Source organism: Danio rerio, chromosome 4, assembly GCF_049306965.1.
Source record: "Danio rerio strain Tuebingen ecotype United States chromosome 4, GRCz12tu, whole genome shotgun sequence".
Classification (NCBI taxonomy): Eukaryota; Metazoa; Chordata; class Actinopteri; order Cypriniformes; family Danionidae; genus Danio; species Danio rerio.
Window position 1 is genome coordinate 36,125,282 of NC_133179.1, and position 16,600 is coordinate 36,141,881.

At 39.3% G+C, this 16,600-nt stretch overlaps 3 protein-coding genes across 4 annotated transcripts in view; 2 read left to right on the forward strand and 1 right to left on the reverse strand.

The window, feature by feature from the left end:
• zgc:173607 overlaps positions 1-16,600 on the reverse strand; it is a 791,925-nt gene that overhangs the window by 445,138 nt on the left and 330,187 nt on the right. The window lies entirely within an intron of this gene.
• Positions 1-16,600, forward strand: part of LOC110439586 (uncharacterized) — a 296,328-nt gene that overhangs the window by 201,659 nt on the left and 78,069 nt on the right. The gene's annotated exons all lie outside the window — the stretch shown is intronic.
• Positions 724-14,196, forward strand: si:dkeyp-15a6.2. Of its 2 annotated transcripts, NM_001423733.1 has the most exons (10): positions 773-791; positions 1,388-1,438; positions 2,537-2,641; positions 2,859-4,754; positions 5,620-5,793; positions 6,445-6,618; positions 6,732-6,905; positions 10,073-10,246; positions 12,001-12,047; positions 12,290-13,247. In NM_001423733.1, the coding sequence occupies exons 4-10, from the start codon at positions 2,956-2,958 to the stop codon at positions 12,826-12,828; spliced, it is 3,081 nt and encodes a 1,026-aa protein (NP_001410662.1). In that variant the 5' UTR covers positions 773-791; positions 1,388-1,438; positions 2,537-2,641; positions 2,859-2,955; the 3' UTR covers positions 12,829-13,247. The 2 variants fall into 2 exon arrangements, with proteins under 2 accessions (XP_073801608.1, NP_001410662.1); XM_073945507.1 differs by lacking the exon at positions 10,073-10,246 and having other exon boundaries at positions 724-791; positions 12,290-14,196.

The window sequence follows — 16,600 nt, forward strand, 5'->3', positions numbered from 1 at the left end:
ACAACATCAATAAATACACTGCCTTAAAAAATAAATATATATATATATATATATATATATATATATATATATATATATATATATATATATATATATATATATATATAATAGCGAGTTTAGACTATTAAAATTAGAGTTTGAAAACACCTTCAGTAATAGAGAGATAATACATGTAAATTTGCAAACAATGAATAAAAGACAAACTACAACATTTGAACTGAATGTAATACTGTTTAATAGTTTTCTTGATTTTTCCTCTGTTTAAACATTATTCATTTGTGTGTGCTGTTTCTCTTCGCTTTGATCTTCAATTATTTTGTTCAGTTAGTTCAGTTTTGCTTTTGGTACTGACTAATCTATTGTATAAACACACTTATTGAATATTATTGAACAGCATCCTATAGAAATAATTATAATACAGCAGAGAGATCTGTATGAGGTGTACTCATTTATATAGAAATCTTTAATCTTATTTTTTAGGTTCAACATTGCAGTAAATATTCTCCAGAGACCTCTCAGATTTAATCTTAAATACCTTCTGTAAATATTCCTTCAACACACTCGTGCTCAGAGAAGCTGCACAGATATCTTCAGCTCCAGTGGTTTGTGTTGTCTTGAGGACACACCCACAGTCAGGAGAGTCTCATAAATATTCATGTAAGCATGACTCTGTGGAGCCAATAATATTTCAGGATATACCTGTAGATAACACAGGTGTGTTTTAGTGAAGTGAAAGAATCTAAGAGCTCAGATTGTGTTCCTGCTGCACAATAGAGTCTGTACTTCTGCATGTGAGTTTAACACTTCTACATTACGCTGATTTGTGGAGATGATGAAGGGTTTATATGTGTGAGTGTGATTTAAATGTCTGATACTGAAGATCAAATCCTCAAACACAGATTAAACACTGAGTCAAACACGCTCATTTAAACACTGTGTCTAAAATCTTTATTTTTAATCCCTTTAAAGTGTTTGTTCTCTTCTATATCAGACTGACTAATAGTGTCCAATAATTCAGCATTAAATATAACTCTAAACATTCAGAGCCACGACCTTCAAGTTAAACACGAAGAAAAGCTGCTAAAAAACAACAAGCTGACGATCCTTAAACAACACTGCATTTAACCTTTGACCATCAGAGTAACTCATTAACCAAATAGCCTCTTTAGTAGAGAGACATTTTATTACTCACTAAATCAACAATTGGCTGAACCTGAACTTCTCTTGATAAACTCTATATAACATGCATTTACCTTAAATCAAATGTAAAACACCTGGGACGTTAGATCAGGGGTTAACCAACTGCATTCATGTTAAGCACTATATATTTATATATATGTATGATTGTTTCCTGAAAGCTCTGCTAATGTCTGCATTGGTGTTTTAGCTGCAGTATGGCAGAGGAGCGAGTAAAGGACTCTCTCTCAGAGAAACACAGGTATTGACTCTTTTTTTACTCCATTATTTCAACACTTTCTCTGAAGAACAAAGACCAACAACAATGCTCTTATTTGTGTTGTTGTTGCCTGATCAAATGATGGACAAAGCTTCATTTTATAGCTTCAGCAAATGTGTTTAGATCATTCTAGATTACAGACAGCTTGATCTGGGGTCAATGGTGTGGTCTATTTTAGTCCCTCAAAATAGCCTTAACACACCTCCTTTATAGACCGCAATACCCATGAGTCCACAAAGTGGTGCAAACGCATGTGCTATTTTAACAACATGACATAAAACATAAAAATTACTGTTGTGCTGATCTGAAAAAAGCAACAAATCACACTGTACACCCCTTGCACCTTGTGATTTGTTTTATATTTACATAAAAGCTTGGTATAATAAACTTATCATATGTTTTTGTTATTCGTGATAGCTAGACCCACACGCAATCTGTGTGTGCAGAAATACGCAGGTTTTTAGCCCACCACTGAGTCTATTTATTTACAAGTGTTAATGTGTGTACATTTATATTATTCAGTTTATAAATTAATTTCAGTGTTATTATTGACTAATATAAAATGTTTTTTAATTATTTACAGTACAGTTTGTAAAGTCATATTTTCTGTCTTTTAGTAGATATATTATATGAGAGACTTGCTTTGTTTACCAAATATGAGGATTTAAATAAATGAGCATAGTAAACATTAAATAAAACTTTCAAAGTTTTTATTTTTATTTCATATATTAAGTTTTTAGTTAAGATACGATTATGATTTAGTTTATATATTTCGACACTTACATAAATCATTCTGCACAAATTCTGCTGCAGAATTAGCAAAAATGTAGGGAAAAAAAACGTGACGGGAGAATGCACTGAGCTGTGAGTAAACTCCACCTAAATATATTTAATATGAATATTGACTTCAATAAAAAACTTTAAACGCAGGAGACACACGTGGGAGTGTTGGACTGGGATTCACATATTCAGAGGAGTATAATAAATGATCTGATAGCTATATTGATCTGAAATTTTACTCATTTAAGATTTATCTTACACCTTGAGGTTGTGACGCTCCTTTTCCTCTAATGTGTGCAGTGTGAGATCAGGATCATGTGTGTCAAGCTCTGTGTCTCTGAAGAGTGACTGGTCAATGGGTGATCCACCAGACCTTAGAGAGAAAACACCATCATCTGCCCAAAGGTATTTAGTGTTGTACAGTATTGATCACACATGAACTATATTTCAGTATTCATCAGGACATTTTTATTATACTTAATATGTTTAAAAGAGTCTCTTTAATAAATTGTGTTCTATAATGTTGGCTTTCTTGGATGTCCCCCTTTTTAACATCCTTTTTGAGCCATGAGGCATAACCATGGGTTGTACTCGTTGATTCGGTGTGTTGTTGTTTCTGCAGTGTTGATGGAGATGATCATACTGGAGACCTGCAGCAGGATTTACTCCAGCCAGAACATGATGAACTTCAGAGAGTCAAAGAGCAGCACAAAACCAGCATGAAGAACAAGTATGAGAGATTATTTGAGGGAATCAACCATGGAGAGACTCAAACCCTCCTGAACAGGATCTACACACAGCTCTACATCATAGAAGGAGAGAGTGAAGGAGTGAATGAAGAACATGAGGTTTTACAGTTGGAGAAAAGAGCCAGAACAAAACCCTCACAGCACACTCTAGTCTACTGCAATGACATCTTTAAAGCCTCAGCTGGAGCAGGACATGAGGAGAAGATCAAGAAGGAGAAAGCCCAGATCAAGACTGTTCTCACTAAAGGCATCGCTGGAATCGGGAAAACCGTCTCTGTGCAGAAGTTCATTCTGGACTGGGCCGAGGGAAAAGACAATCAGGATGTAGATTTCATGTTTGTGCTTCCATTTCGAGAGCTGAACTTGATCAGAGATCATCAGTACAGTCTTCACAGCCTTCTGCTGGACTTTCATCCTGAACTTGAAAATCTGCAGCCCAAGATTTATGAGCAGTGTAGAGTTGTGTTCATCTTTGATGGTCTGGATGAAAGCAGAATCACACTGAACTTTTCAGATGAGGAGAAAGTTTGTGCTGTGACTGAATCTTCATCAGTGGCTGTGTTGATGTGGAGCCTCCTGAAAGGAGATCTGCTTCCCTCTGCTCTCATCTGGATCACCTCCAGACCAGCAGCAGCCCATCAGATCCCCTCCAGATACATCAAGCGTCTGACAGAAATTCAGGGATTCACTGAGCCTCAAAAGGAGGAATATTTCAGCAAGAGAATCAGCGACGAGCATCAAGCCAGCAGAATCATCTCCCACATCAGAAGAGCAAGAAGCCTCCAGATCATGTGCCACATACCCGTCTTCTGCTGGATCTCCTCCACTGTGCTTCAGAAGCTCCTGGAAGAAGATGTGAGTGCAGAAATCCCTCAAACTCTGACTGAGATGTACATCCACTTCCTGCTGATTCAGATCAACATGAGGAAGCAGAAGTATGAAGAGAGAGATCCAGAGAAACTCCTGCAGTCCAACAGAGGAGTAATCCTCAAACTTGCTGAAGTGGCTTTCAGACAGCTGATGAAGGGCAATGTGATGTTTTATGAGGAGGACCTGATTGAGAGCTGCATAGACGTCACTGACGCCTCCGTGTATTCTGGGATCTGCACTGAGATCTTCAAGGAGGAATCTGTGATTCATCAGAGGAAAGTCTACAGCTTCATCCATCTCAGCTTTCAGGAGTTTCTGGCTGCTTTCTTTGTGCTTTACTGCCATTTAACAGAGAACAGAGAACCGCTGAGGGTGATTTATGATGAAGAATATTCATATAATCAACATCTACAGTCCAGCTCTGAGAAGTCTCTGTATGATCTGCTCAGTTCAGCAGTAGTTAAAGCTGTCTGGAGTAGTAATGGTCATCTGGATCTGTTCCTGCGGTTCCTGCTGGGCGTCTCACTGGAGTCCAATCAGAGACTCTTCCAGGATCTGCTGACACACACAGAGGAGAGCTCAGAGAACATCAGGAGAATCACACAGTACATTAAAGACGAGATCAAGAGAGATGACGGTCTCTCAGCTGAAAGATCCATCAATCTGTTCCTCTGTCTGCTGGAGGTGAAAGATCAGACTCTGGCCAGAGAGATTCAGCAGTTTGTGAAATCAGACAAACACTCAGAGGAGAAACTCTCTCCTGCTCACTGCTCAACAATCTCCTACATGATTGAGATGTCAGAGGAGCCGCTGGATGAATTAGACTCTAATAAATTCAACACATCAGATGAGGGAAGACGGAGACTGATAGCAGCTGTGAGAAACTGCAGAAGAGCTCTGTGAGTATTCATTGATTGATCACAGAAGACACACATCAGTCTGCACTGAAGACTCAGATCAGTTTAGTGAATCACTGCCCTGCTTTAACAGAAAATCTTTAGCTGGCCATATCGTCCCCCTGTGAGATCGCTGATACACCATATTACTGCATGGGGACGCGGCCACTAACACTAAACTTCACACTGAGCTCAGTAAAATGCTCTCTGATTAGTTATTAATAATCTGTTCAATAATTCAGTACAGTCATATGAATGGGGAAATACAGGTTTAGTTTAATGTAGTTTCAATCAATAAAAAAATTAAAATATATTTCTAAATGAATTAAACAGGCTTGTTCTGAGGTATGAGGGTGGTATGAGGGCCCAATGTCCATAGGTGGGGGTTGCAGCCCAACACCATGGTACAACACCATGAGGTTGCCTGACTGCCATTAGGTACTGAGATGAGATCCTCAGACCCTTGTGAGACCATATACGGTCTGGTTGACCCTGGATTCCTCCTAATGCAAGACAATGCTGGACCTCATGTGTCTGGAGTGTGTCAGCAATTCCTGCAATTCACTACAGTTTTGAGTGTGACTCCTACTCCAGTCCTCCATGGGTTAATACATTTGATTTCCAGTGATCATGTCTGTGTGATTTTGTTGTCAGCACATTCAACTGTGTAAAGAACAAAGTATTTAATAAGAATATTGCAGTCATTCAGATCTAGGATGTGTTATTTTAGTGTTCCCTTTATTGTTTGAGCAGTATATATATATAGTTTATTTCCAGTGTTGCTTTTATCACTGTAGACTGGACTCATGAACACTCAACACTGCTCATTTCTTACTGCTGATTGTGTTGCTCTTTGTCCTCTACACAGACTACAGGGCTGTGAACTCACTGTTGAGTGCTGTGAGAGTTTGTCTTCAGCTCTACAATCCTCAAACTGTGTGCTGAGAGAGCTGGACCTGAGTATCAATGACCTGCAGGATTCAGGAGTGAAGCTTCTCTCTGATGGACTGAAGAGTCAACACTGTAAACTGGAGACACTGAGGTAAATGATTCTCCACTCAACAACATTAAAAGTGTTTTGATTGAGATGGAAATGTCCAGATATATTTAAGAGCATTAGTGGAGAAACTACAAAATGCTGCTTCTCATATGAAAGTTGCTCTTTTTCTTAATCAGTTCTGGAAATCAGTGTATTTTAATGATCATTTTATTTAATTACCTCTAAATCTTTATTTATATTTTATATTTTTAATGATCATATTTATAGTTTATTTTTAAATTGGTTTATTGGAAAGATATATTTAGGAATTTGTTAGATGTTTTGATCATTCTGACCAAAAAAAAAAAAAAAAAATGAAACAAGAGATGCAATGTGGATGAGATCTGAGGAGGTTTCTGGACCCGGCAGCAGTTTTGTTAGGCTCTGATCATTTGTATTTTGCAGGTTCATAAATACATAAAGTCTCGTGGTCCTCTTATCTGAACTAAAATTTTGCATTTTTTTACATTAAACATGTTCAGGAATATATTAGATGACATTTAATATTCAGTTTTATTAAATAACAATAGTCAATAATTCTAACTGACACAAATTCCAATAGTTTTGTCATATTATTAACCTCATAGTTTGTTTTTACATCAGATGAATGACTGAAATCACACTGTTAATGTAATCTGTGTTCTTCTTTCTCAGATTGGTCATGTGTAATCTCACTGTTCAGTCCTGTGAGAGTTTGTCTTCAGCTCTACAATCCTCAAACTGTGTGCTGAGAGAGCTGGACCTGAGTAACAATGACTTGCAGGATTCAGGAGTGAAGAAGCTCTCTGATGGACTGAAGAGTCAACACTGTAAACTGGACACACTGAGGTCTGAGTTCAAACACCTGATTGATTGATTGATTGATTGATTGATTTTTTGTTTTGTTATATCAGACAGATCACATTAACAGTGTGTTTTTAGTAATGTGTGCTCTTTCTCAGACTGATGACATGTAAACTCACTGCCGATTCTTGTGAGAGTTTGTCTTCAGCTCTACAATCCTCAAACTGTGTGCTGAGAGAGCTGGACCTGAGTAACAATGACCTGCAGGATTCAGGAGTGAAGAAGCTCTCTGATGGACTGAAGACTGTGAACTGTAAACTGGAGACACTGAGGTAAATGATTCTCCACTCTACAATAACTACAGTCAGACTGTTTCATATTAGAGCTCTTCATGCTTGAACATGTTAACCCTGGGTGATACTAAACCCCAGATAACAGGAATTATGGTTTAACAGTGATTGTGTTTTACACTGCTCATACTATACCTGTAGTTAACCCTCAGGGGTCTGAGGTGATTTTGGGACCCCTGAGATGTTTCGACATGCCCTGACATCTGTTTTGTAGAAATAAATATTATGTGTGGTTAGTTGGTTTTAGAGAAACAAATGTAGCTGAAATACGAATCTAAAACCACACTGAATGTGCCTGAACAAGACTTTAGAGTAAGCAGTCTTGTAGACTAGAATATTTACTGCACAATTATGTGAAATTATTCTGTTCTCTCATTCAGAGAAAACATACTTGTTTTTGTCTACTTGTTGTATTACTGCTGTGTGACCATGTAAACACTCTGGGTGAACAATATACAGTGCTCAGCATATATAAGTACACCCCTCACTAATCTCTCTTTTACATTCATATTTTAATAGGAAGCTCTACAGTATTATATTTGTGCATATACAATAGATTAGCCAAATCTGGAGCTCATCTAACAAAATAACTCATGATAACGGTGTAAAAACAAGTACAACTAAATCTATGTGTTATAGAAAAATATTAAATACAAAATGTAAAAAGAGGAAAATTAACAATAAAACATTAAGCTGAAATTTAGTAGTTTTTTTGCAGTATTTACCCTGAATTTGATTGTATTATCTTTTAATTTCTGAATATGTTTGCTGACTAAAATATGATTGTCCTAAATAAATCTGTTTAATAAATGTGTCCTGTTTAAATGCAGCAGAATACACTGCCTATATTGACTGAGAAATGGAGGAAAGTCTTGGTTTTCAGAATGGGCTGTCCTCCATTATGCTGAGCGCTGTATGTGACTTATACAGCCGCACATATAGTATATATTTGAAATGGTGTAAAACGTGTTCTCCAAACTCTCTTGTGCATTAATCCAGCATTTAAAGGGTCACGAAACACCAAAACACATTTTTTGAGCTGTTGACAGTCGTATATATGTGTCCCACACTGCTAAAAACACTATTAGGACACCTATATTTCACTAAAAAGTGTAAATTGGTTGTTTTTGCGTTATTTCGAGCAAATTCGTACTTCCGGTTTGAAACGAATTTTTGAAGCTGCGTCACGGTCATGACATAATAGCGTGTATTCCAGCGTGCAGACTGGGCGTCTGTGCCAGAGTGAGTCTTATTACGTCTTACAGTGTGTTGCATTAATGCATGAGTAAGGCTTGGTTCAAACCAATCAGCGCGCTCTATTGTGCAACTTCATTAATATTCATTACTGTGTTTACACGACAGAGACGCCACGTTGTGTTGGCAAAACAAGCGTGAAGTGTTGCTTTTATAGTTTGCTGCTGTTAAGTTTTGTTTTCATTTTCTCTCTGTGAGAGCTCATTTGGATCACGTGTGGATTACAGTGTACGCGATGCTCGACAACAATAACTTACGTGTCTAAGGAGGATTATTGTTTACCTGAGAGCTGTTCTCATCGGCAATAGCTGAGATCCGGATTCGCTTGTAGTCTCCTCTTAATACAGACGCAGCTCTAGTTGCTGGTGATTGTCCTTTCTCTACAGATTTGGTAAGTAAGCGACCAGTGCTCTTTGTTTATTCAGTTTGTTCGTATCGAACTAAGTTAACTATTGCACCGAGTGTAAACATGTTAGCACCACAACCAAACTTTAACCTCGTGTAGGGTTTTTACCGCATTTTGTGACCGGAATAACACACGCGGCTTTCTGACACTACCTGCCGTGTGCATCTAAGTTTCTGGAAAATGCTGAGGTTTTTTTCTCTCATTCGCCGTGCGGTATCAAACATTGCATGAAAAATACACGCTTACAGCAGTTCCTCAAATCAAATATCTCGTTTGTTGCGAGGGGCATGAATGAATTCTCTGAATGAAAGAGCCAAACTGCAGTTAAAGTCCAACATTTAATAATTTGGCAAATAATTCGACTACAGATGTCCATGTAGGTTAAACACCATCACTTTCTCCTGTGTGTGTATTTTGACTGAAACTCGCGCGTGCCCAAATAGACACTCCCACACCCTCCCACTTTAGTTCCTCCGACACTCCCCCCTAAACAGAGCTAGACACGTCCACTTTTCTGACTTTTTCCAAAGTAGAGGTGTGAAAACACCCTGCTGAAACGAGGGGGTTTCATGGCCCATTTAAATTTGATATTCTTGAAGTATGTGAAAAATACTCAGATGCTTTGTCATGTTGCAGTCTTAGTTCACTGTTTAAAAACTTTACCAGGTTGTGTCTGTCTGTGGATGTCGACATTCAACATTTCTGTGTGAAAGTGAAGCAAGAACACAAATAAACATTATACCAGTGTTAATCCTGTTTCAGAGCAGAACAGTGGATCTGGAGGTGTGAAAGCAGCAGAGTTAAACGCTAAAGTCAAGCTGTTTTGTGTCCTGCTGAAGGTTTGAGCTGCTCTCATATTTGTGCAGTTTCAGTTTCTTGAAAACAAATAAAAGTCTCATGATAAAGTGTGTGAAATAATCCTGATTACTCGCTCATCTAAAACAATATCTGGTAAAGGCTGAAAGAGAAGGAGAGTCAGCAGTCATGAATATTGATCAGGTGTTTCTCTCCTGACAGAATAAAAGTCCCCTAATGGACCATCAGTGTGAATGTGACTGTGGGTCAGGTGATGAACACATGAAGAGAGCGAGTTTGTGTTTGTCTGAGCTCATTTTGTTTTAGTCCACAACAGAATCACAATATAAATGATGAAATCAGCTCATTTCCTGTTGTGTTTTATACATGACTTTAAGATGATCTTCTGAGCTCAAGTGTGTCTTCTTCCTCCTCACAGCAGACTTTACAGCTTGATGTGGTGTATTATGAACAATGTCTTTGCTCTGTACACTTCTACAGATGATGTCAAGTCCTTGTTGAGTGTGTGAGTGTGTTTGCTGATGCGAGAGCTCGATCAATAAGGAGAGCTAATCAGGATGTGTGTGTTCATCACTGCTGTTGACATGAGCAGAAACAGCAGTCAGCATCTTCACAACACAAAGAGATGTGTGATTGTCCATCTGTGTGATGTGGACTATTGCTGTGTTTGTAGATTGTCTGGCTGTATGGTGACAGAGGAAGGCTGTGGTTTTCTGTCTTCAGCTCTGACTTCAAACCCCTCACACCTGAGAGAGCTGGATCTGAGCTACAATCATCCAGGAGATTCTGGAGTCAAGCTGCTCTCTGAACAACTGGAGGATCCAAACTACACACTGGACAAACTCAAGTATGTGGAACATCACTGGCCTTGTGCTTTTACCAATGACTGTAAAAAATATGAACGAAGCGACAGCCCCTTTTCCCATTGAACGCCTTGAGGGCAAAACGCCTGCTTGACGGACACAAACTGTCGCAAAAGACTGCTGAAATTGGAGCCTTGACATGCGCAGAAGGACTGTCTAATAGAGCCAGAGGAGGAGCCGCGAAAATGAGCTGAGTCGAGCTTCCAACCAAACGCTTTATGTAAAATCAACCTACTCGCAGCGTCGCGGGCTGATTCCGGCTCGCATGCGGCAGCGCCGGCTCGCTTGGCCGCCGCATCTGGCTCGATTGACTCGGGCTGGAATCGGGCAGTGAGTCCAGGCATCCGGAGTAGGTCCAGCAGAGGTAGTCAGTCTGAGCTCTGAGGGGTAAGTGTCCGGCAGGCGAGAATCTAGCCGAACTGGCCCGAGTGTATTTTGCCATCTGAGTGGCTAGGCGTGTATCAGCAAACTAATAAAGCCCGAAAAAAGCCCTGACCTTAGCGAATAAACAGTTTTCCACCAGGATCATGTATGTCAGAAACTTTACTGCTGAACTCTTTTTGTCATGGTAAAATAACGCAGAAATCGAATAAAAACACTTTAGTCTCCTGCGGAAGCTCAGACGCGCTGCTTTGAGAAACTGTCAATCACAGCTGTCAATCACGATGACACGCCCAGCATTAAATTACTGCTAAAAACAAACTGTTTACAAAAATGAGGATCTGCACCTATTTCAGCACAATAATCAGTGCCTTTATCGACCAGAACCATCTTTCGGGACATTTTATTGCAAGTGTAATTAATTTTTTTATTTGGGCTCAAGTCTCCTTCATTAACACAGAGGAGGCGGGCTTTATAACTTGTACTGCAGCCAGCCCCCAGGGGGCGATCCAACGGCCGAGACCTTCACTCAAACGCAGGCTTGCGGCACACTTGGCTTTTACACTGAATGGCTTTAAAAAGACACTAGAAAGCTCTTTTGTGATCAGCTTCAATTTTCTGTGAGGGTTATGGGGTGAGGTCAGACAGAAGATACAGCTTGTAGAGTATTAAAGTCATGTCTACGAAGAGCAAATCATTGAGTGTGAAATGAATCTCCTCTGTAAATGTTGGAGTGTATTGGCTCAGTTACAGTGACATTAAGCGGGACACACTGTACAGTTTCAGCATTTGAGCTGAGCAGAGAAACTTCTTCCTCCATTTCTGCTGAAGAATCCTACAATATCAGGTCAGGAATAGGGTTGGGGATTGAAGATGGATTCAGATTCTGGAATCAGACACTTGGATTAATGTTCAGACACTTGTTCTAAAATCAACATCTGGATTCCTCTTCTCTGTGCACACATGTGTATTTTTCACTTGCTAATCTGTCAGGAACTTGGGCGCTGGCGAGCAGCTTTAATAATCTGAACATAGTTTAGAGATGGACTGCAACATGTGCTCAAAGGCTGCATGTGCTGAAGAACGATGGCAAAGCTAAGTGTGATCACTGTAATAAATGAATGTTGCAGCAGGGTGTCTCCATCAACATGAGCAGTATCTGCGCTCGCTTCACCAACAGCAGAGGAAAAGAACGCACTGTGTTACATTCATTGTGCATCCCGGCTCAACCAACAAGTGTTGTGTGTTTTAGCTCAAGAGTTTGGAGCGTGTAGCTGAGCAGCTCAGTGCTAGCTTTAGCTTATTAGCTGAGGGGGAAACTAAACAGCTCATTCTCTCCATCTGTGTGTGTTTACAGTCTGGATCATGGAGGACACACGAGGATTACAGCAGGACTGCACAAATGTAGGACTACACACACACACACAGACAGACACTCTCTCTCACACACATGCATATACACATAAACACACACACGCACGTACGTACGCACACACACGTACATTCACGTGCACACACACTCACACACACACACACTCCCTCTCTCACACACACACAAACACAGACAGATACGCACACAAGCACACCCAAACACACACACAAGCACACACAGCTGTGGTTATAAATGTGTGTGTTCTTGTGTTCAGATGTCTGTTTCCTCACTCTGGATCCAAACACAGCAAACACTGAACTCATTCTGTCTGAGGAGAACAGAGAGGTGAAGTGTGTGAGAGAGGATCAGCCGTATCCTGATCATCCAGACAGATTTAATTATTATACTCAGGTGTTGTGCAGAGAGAGTGTGTGTGGACGCTGTTACTGGGAGATTGACTGGAGTGGACATGATGGTGTGGATATATCAGTGTCATATAAGAGCATCAGGAGGAAGGGAAGAGGTGCTGAGTGTGAGTTTGGATGTAATGCTCAGTCCTGGAGTTTGAGCTGCTCTTCCTCCAGAGTCAAATTCAGACACAATAACACACACACTGATCTCCCAGTGGAGGCGCTCAGCAGGAGAATAGGAGTGTTTGTGGATGACAGTGCAGGAACTTTGAGCTTTTACAACATCTATAGAGACACAATGAGCCTCATCCACTCAGTCCAGACCACATTCACTGAGCCGCTCTGCCCTGGGTTTGGGTTTGGGGTTGGTATTTATACTGGATCATCAGTGAAACTGATCTAAAGACTGAGCAGAATCCTCTGCAGGAGCAGTCATCATGATGTGTGGGTGTGTTTGAGAGAGAAAGTGTGTAGGTGTGAGTGAAAGCGAAAGCGTGTGTTTGTGTGTGTCTGTGTGTGTAAGAGAGAGAGTGTGTTTGTGTGTGTGAGAGTGTGGGTGTATGTGCGAGTATGTATGTGTGTGTGTGTGTATGTGCGTGTGTGTGTATGTGCGTGTATGCACGTTTACTGCTGTATGTGTGCACGTGTTCACTGCTGTGTGTGTGTGTGCGCGCATGTGTGTGCGCATGTGTGTGTCTTTCTGTGTGTGTGTGTTTTGTATGTGTGCGCGTGTGTGTGTGCATATGTGTGTGTGTGTCACTCTCTCTCTTTCTCTCTCTGTGTGTGCGTGTGTCTCTTTCTGTGTGTGTGTGTGTGTGTGTGAGAGAGAGAGACTTTTGACTTTTCACAACACCTTTAATGAACATTAAAATTTTTTGAATACACCATCCAAAAAATTTAAAATTATTGTATATTTTTTACATAAATACATATTTTTTTAAAACATACAAACATTTACCAATTAAACACCAATTTTCCTGAATCACACACAGTCACCAAAACACCTCCAATACCCCATTTCCATTCAAAATACAGAATATTATTGACATGTTTGTAATATGTATATTTAATCACCACTCGCGACTCTACTAAGGATTTAAACAGAGGAATTATGTTTACATTTTCACCAGAATTTTTACATTGATGAGATTTTAGGATCACAAGCTTAGCTTGTCCAATTAAGAAATTGATAAGTGTGCATTTTTGCTGACAAGATTTCTTGTATCTGCAACCAAAAATGAATAGACTATTTAAAAAAATAAAGCCTAATCTTGCTGTCACCGACTCGGTCCCAGTCATTCCCCTCGCTGACCAGCAGAGGCCACCATCTCCGGACTTCTAACCATTACGTCATCCTTTCACTCTGACTCCAGCACACCTGTTCTCCATTCCACTAATGACCCACGTACCACATATAAGCAGCTCTCACTCACACCTCAGTGCGAAGTCTTGTTTAGCCCCGGCCAGCATTTCTGAGCGTTCTATCCTGCCTGATCTCCCGTTTACTACTACAGCCCGTTTCACGACTCTGCTCTGTCTTCTGCCTGCCCACGACCAAAGCCTGTTTCCTCGGACTCTGATTCTCGCCGCCTGCCCCTGACTATAGCCTGTTACACGGACTCTGAATCACGCTGCCTGCCTCTGACCCAAGCCTGGTAATTACACTGTGTCTGTCATCTGCTACTTCCCCTTTGATGTGTATGTTGTATGTCCGCACAGCCGTGCGAGTTGTTGATGTTTAAGTGTGACTTAATAAATACTGCAAAATGGATCCCTCTGTGTCAGTCTCCCCGTTACACTTGCAATCATATTCTCTAAAAGTTCAAGCAATGGTTTAAGCCTGACACATTCACAGAACATATGGAGGACATTGTCGAGAGTGTTACAAAAAGGACATGCTGGTTGAACAGTCTCATTAATCTTGGACACAAAAGAATTTGAGGCTATAATACAATGTAGTATTCTCCACTGAATGTCCCCACATCTTTTGGAGGTAGGAGGCTTGTAAAGATGGATGGATATCAGTGGAAACAGAAAGCCAAGATCTCCTTTTAGTGTCTGGTCTTTGCAACAGCAGACCCAATTGTGAAATTTTCACACACATGTGGTATAAAACCTTTTTCTCAATGCAATTAAAATCCAATGCACCATACCCTTTCAGCAATTTTGTCTGGTTATTCTCATCAGATTCCCAATCTTAAAAAATAACTTTAAGTACAGGAAAAGACTGAGGCATAAATCCACTCCGTATAACATTATTAATGAAATCAGTAAAACTATGTGGAAAAGCTGCTTTAACATTCTTCATTAGACCTTCTATGATTCTTAATGAGTTTATCCCAGTTTGACTGGCAATTATATGTGCAGGTTTCCATTGGCCACCATTTAAATCAATCAGATCGATGACTTTTGTTTAGCCAGCATTCATACTTTTAGTAATTAAGGAGGATGGCACATTGTCTAACCGAAAAAGTGGATTAAAGAAAAGAGGCTCTAACACACCATAATGATCATCTTCATTTCTCAAAATTTCAAAACAACTCCAAAACTTAATCAATCCCAAATAAAACCTAAAAGGCAATGACTGCACTTTCTCCAAGAAATTCTTCTGCATTAAAAACAACTGTTTTTCTAAACCGAACCCACCAATTTTCCTCAGTATATATGACCCAAATACAACCCAAGGCGCAGGTTCAGAGTTGTACAAAAGCTTTGGTAACACTTTATTTTGATGGTCCCCCTTTAGATAGTCTGTTGACCATAAGTTACTTTTCAAGTTCTTATCTGTTTACTCTCATCTGGGTAGTATCTGTAGATTGTCTTTTAAATGTTTCTAGGCAATCATTACAATGTCTACAACATGTAAACATTTATTAAACTTTGGGTAAGTTAAGTGTCACCAATATAGGTATGGTCAACAATGTATCAGTAGATGTGTAACAAATCTTCAACAGATGTTCAACAGAGTATCAGTAGATAAGCAACAAATCCTCAGCATTAAGGTTCTAGATGTTCAACAGTGTATCAGTAAATATGTACCAAATCTTCAACAAATGTTCAACAAAGTATCAGTAGATATGCAACAAATCCTCAACATTTATTAAACTTTTGATAAGTTACGTGCTACCAAATTAGGTTGTAGTGTATTACAGTGTATTAGTAGATATGCAACAAATCTTCAACAAGTTTTCAGTACATTTACCATCAAGATTTTTTGTTGTTGTCAGTGTCTGCATGTAGTTGTTAATCAGTTTATGAATAGACCTTCAGTAAACATACAGATGCCTATAAGTAGCAACGCAACATAATTTAAAATGAACTTTAAACAAATATAAAGTTAGGGTTAGGTACAAATTTCATACATGTATTTGCTAACGTGTTCAACTAACTATTCGTTGCATTTAACCTAACTTTCAGTAGACAGTTAGTTTACTTTAAGTTACATTTATCTGCTCATCTGTTGTCACACTAGGACCATCAAAATGAAGTGAAAACCTAAGAAATGTGTTGAATGGCTGTAAGGAGCCAACATCACAGACAGCATGTTTACTATTCTGTAAATGTTCAGCAGATAGTCAACAGACAGGTAGTAGCAACACTGGTGCAAGTATTTGAAGACAGACACAACAGTACAACACATACAAAAACATGAAATAAATACCAGAGTCATTAGTTCCTTCATTGCTTTTAATGTATTGCTGTCAAAAATTTCAATAAATACAACTGAACATTAAATGGCTCTTGCTCGCTCTCTCTTTATATATATATATATATATATATATATATATATATATATATATATATATATATATATATATATATATATATACAACAATTCTGTCTGGTTCTCAAATCTGATTGGCTGATAGCCGTGATATATTTAAGTAATATCAGCACCCGTACAGCCTCTTTACCCTTTGTGTATTACTCCGCCCACATACAGCCAGCAGAAAGCAGACACTACAGATCTAAAGTTTAAAAGATGCTTGCTCAGCTGTTTAACTGTCAGCTTATGATTTGAATCCAATGCGGAAGAAAGTAGTTCCTCATACTAAAGGGTTTTTGAGACTCTCCATGTTTGATTTAATTTTTATATCCACAATTATGCCATCAAACTGTTGTATAAACGCAATATCACACTCGTAGCACTGCGATATGGCTGTATATCGGCACTA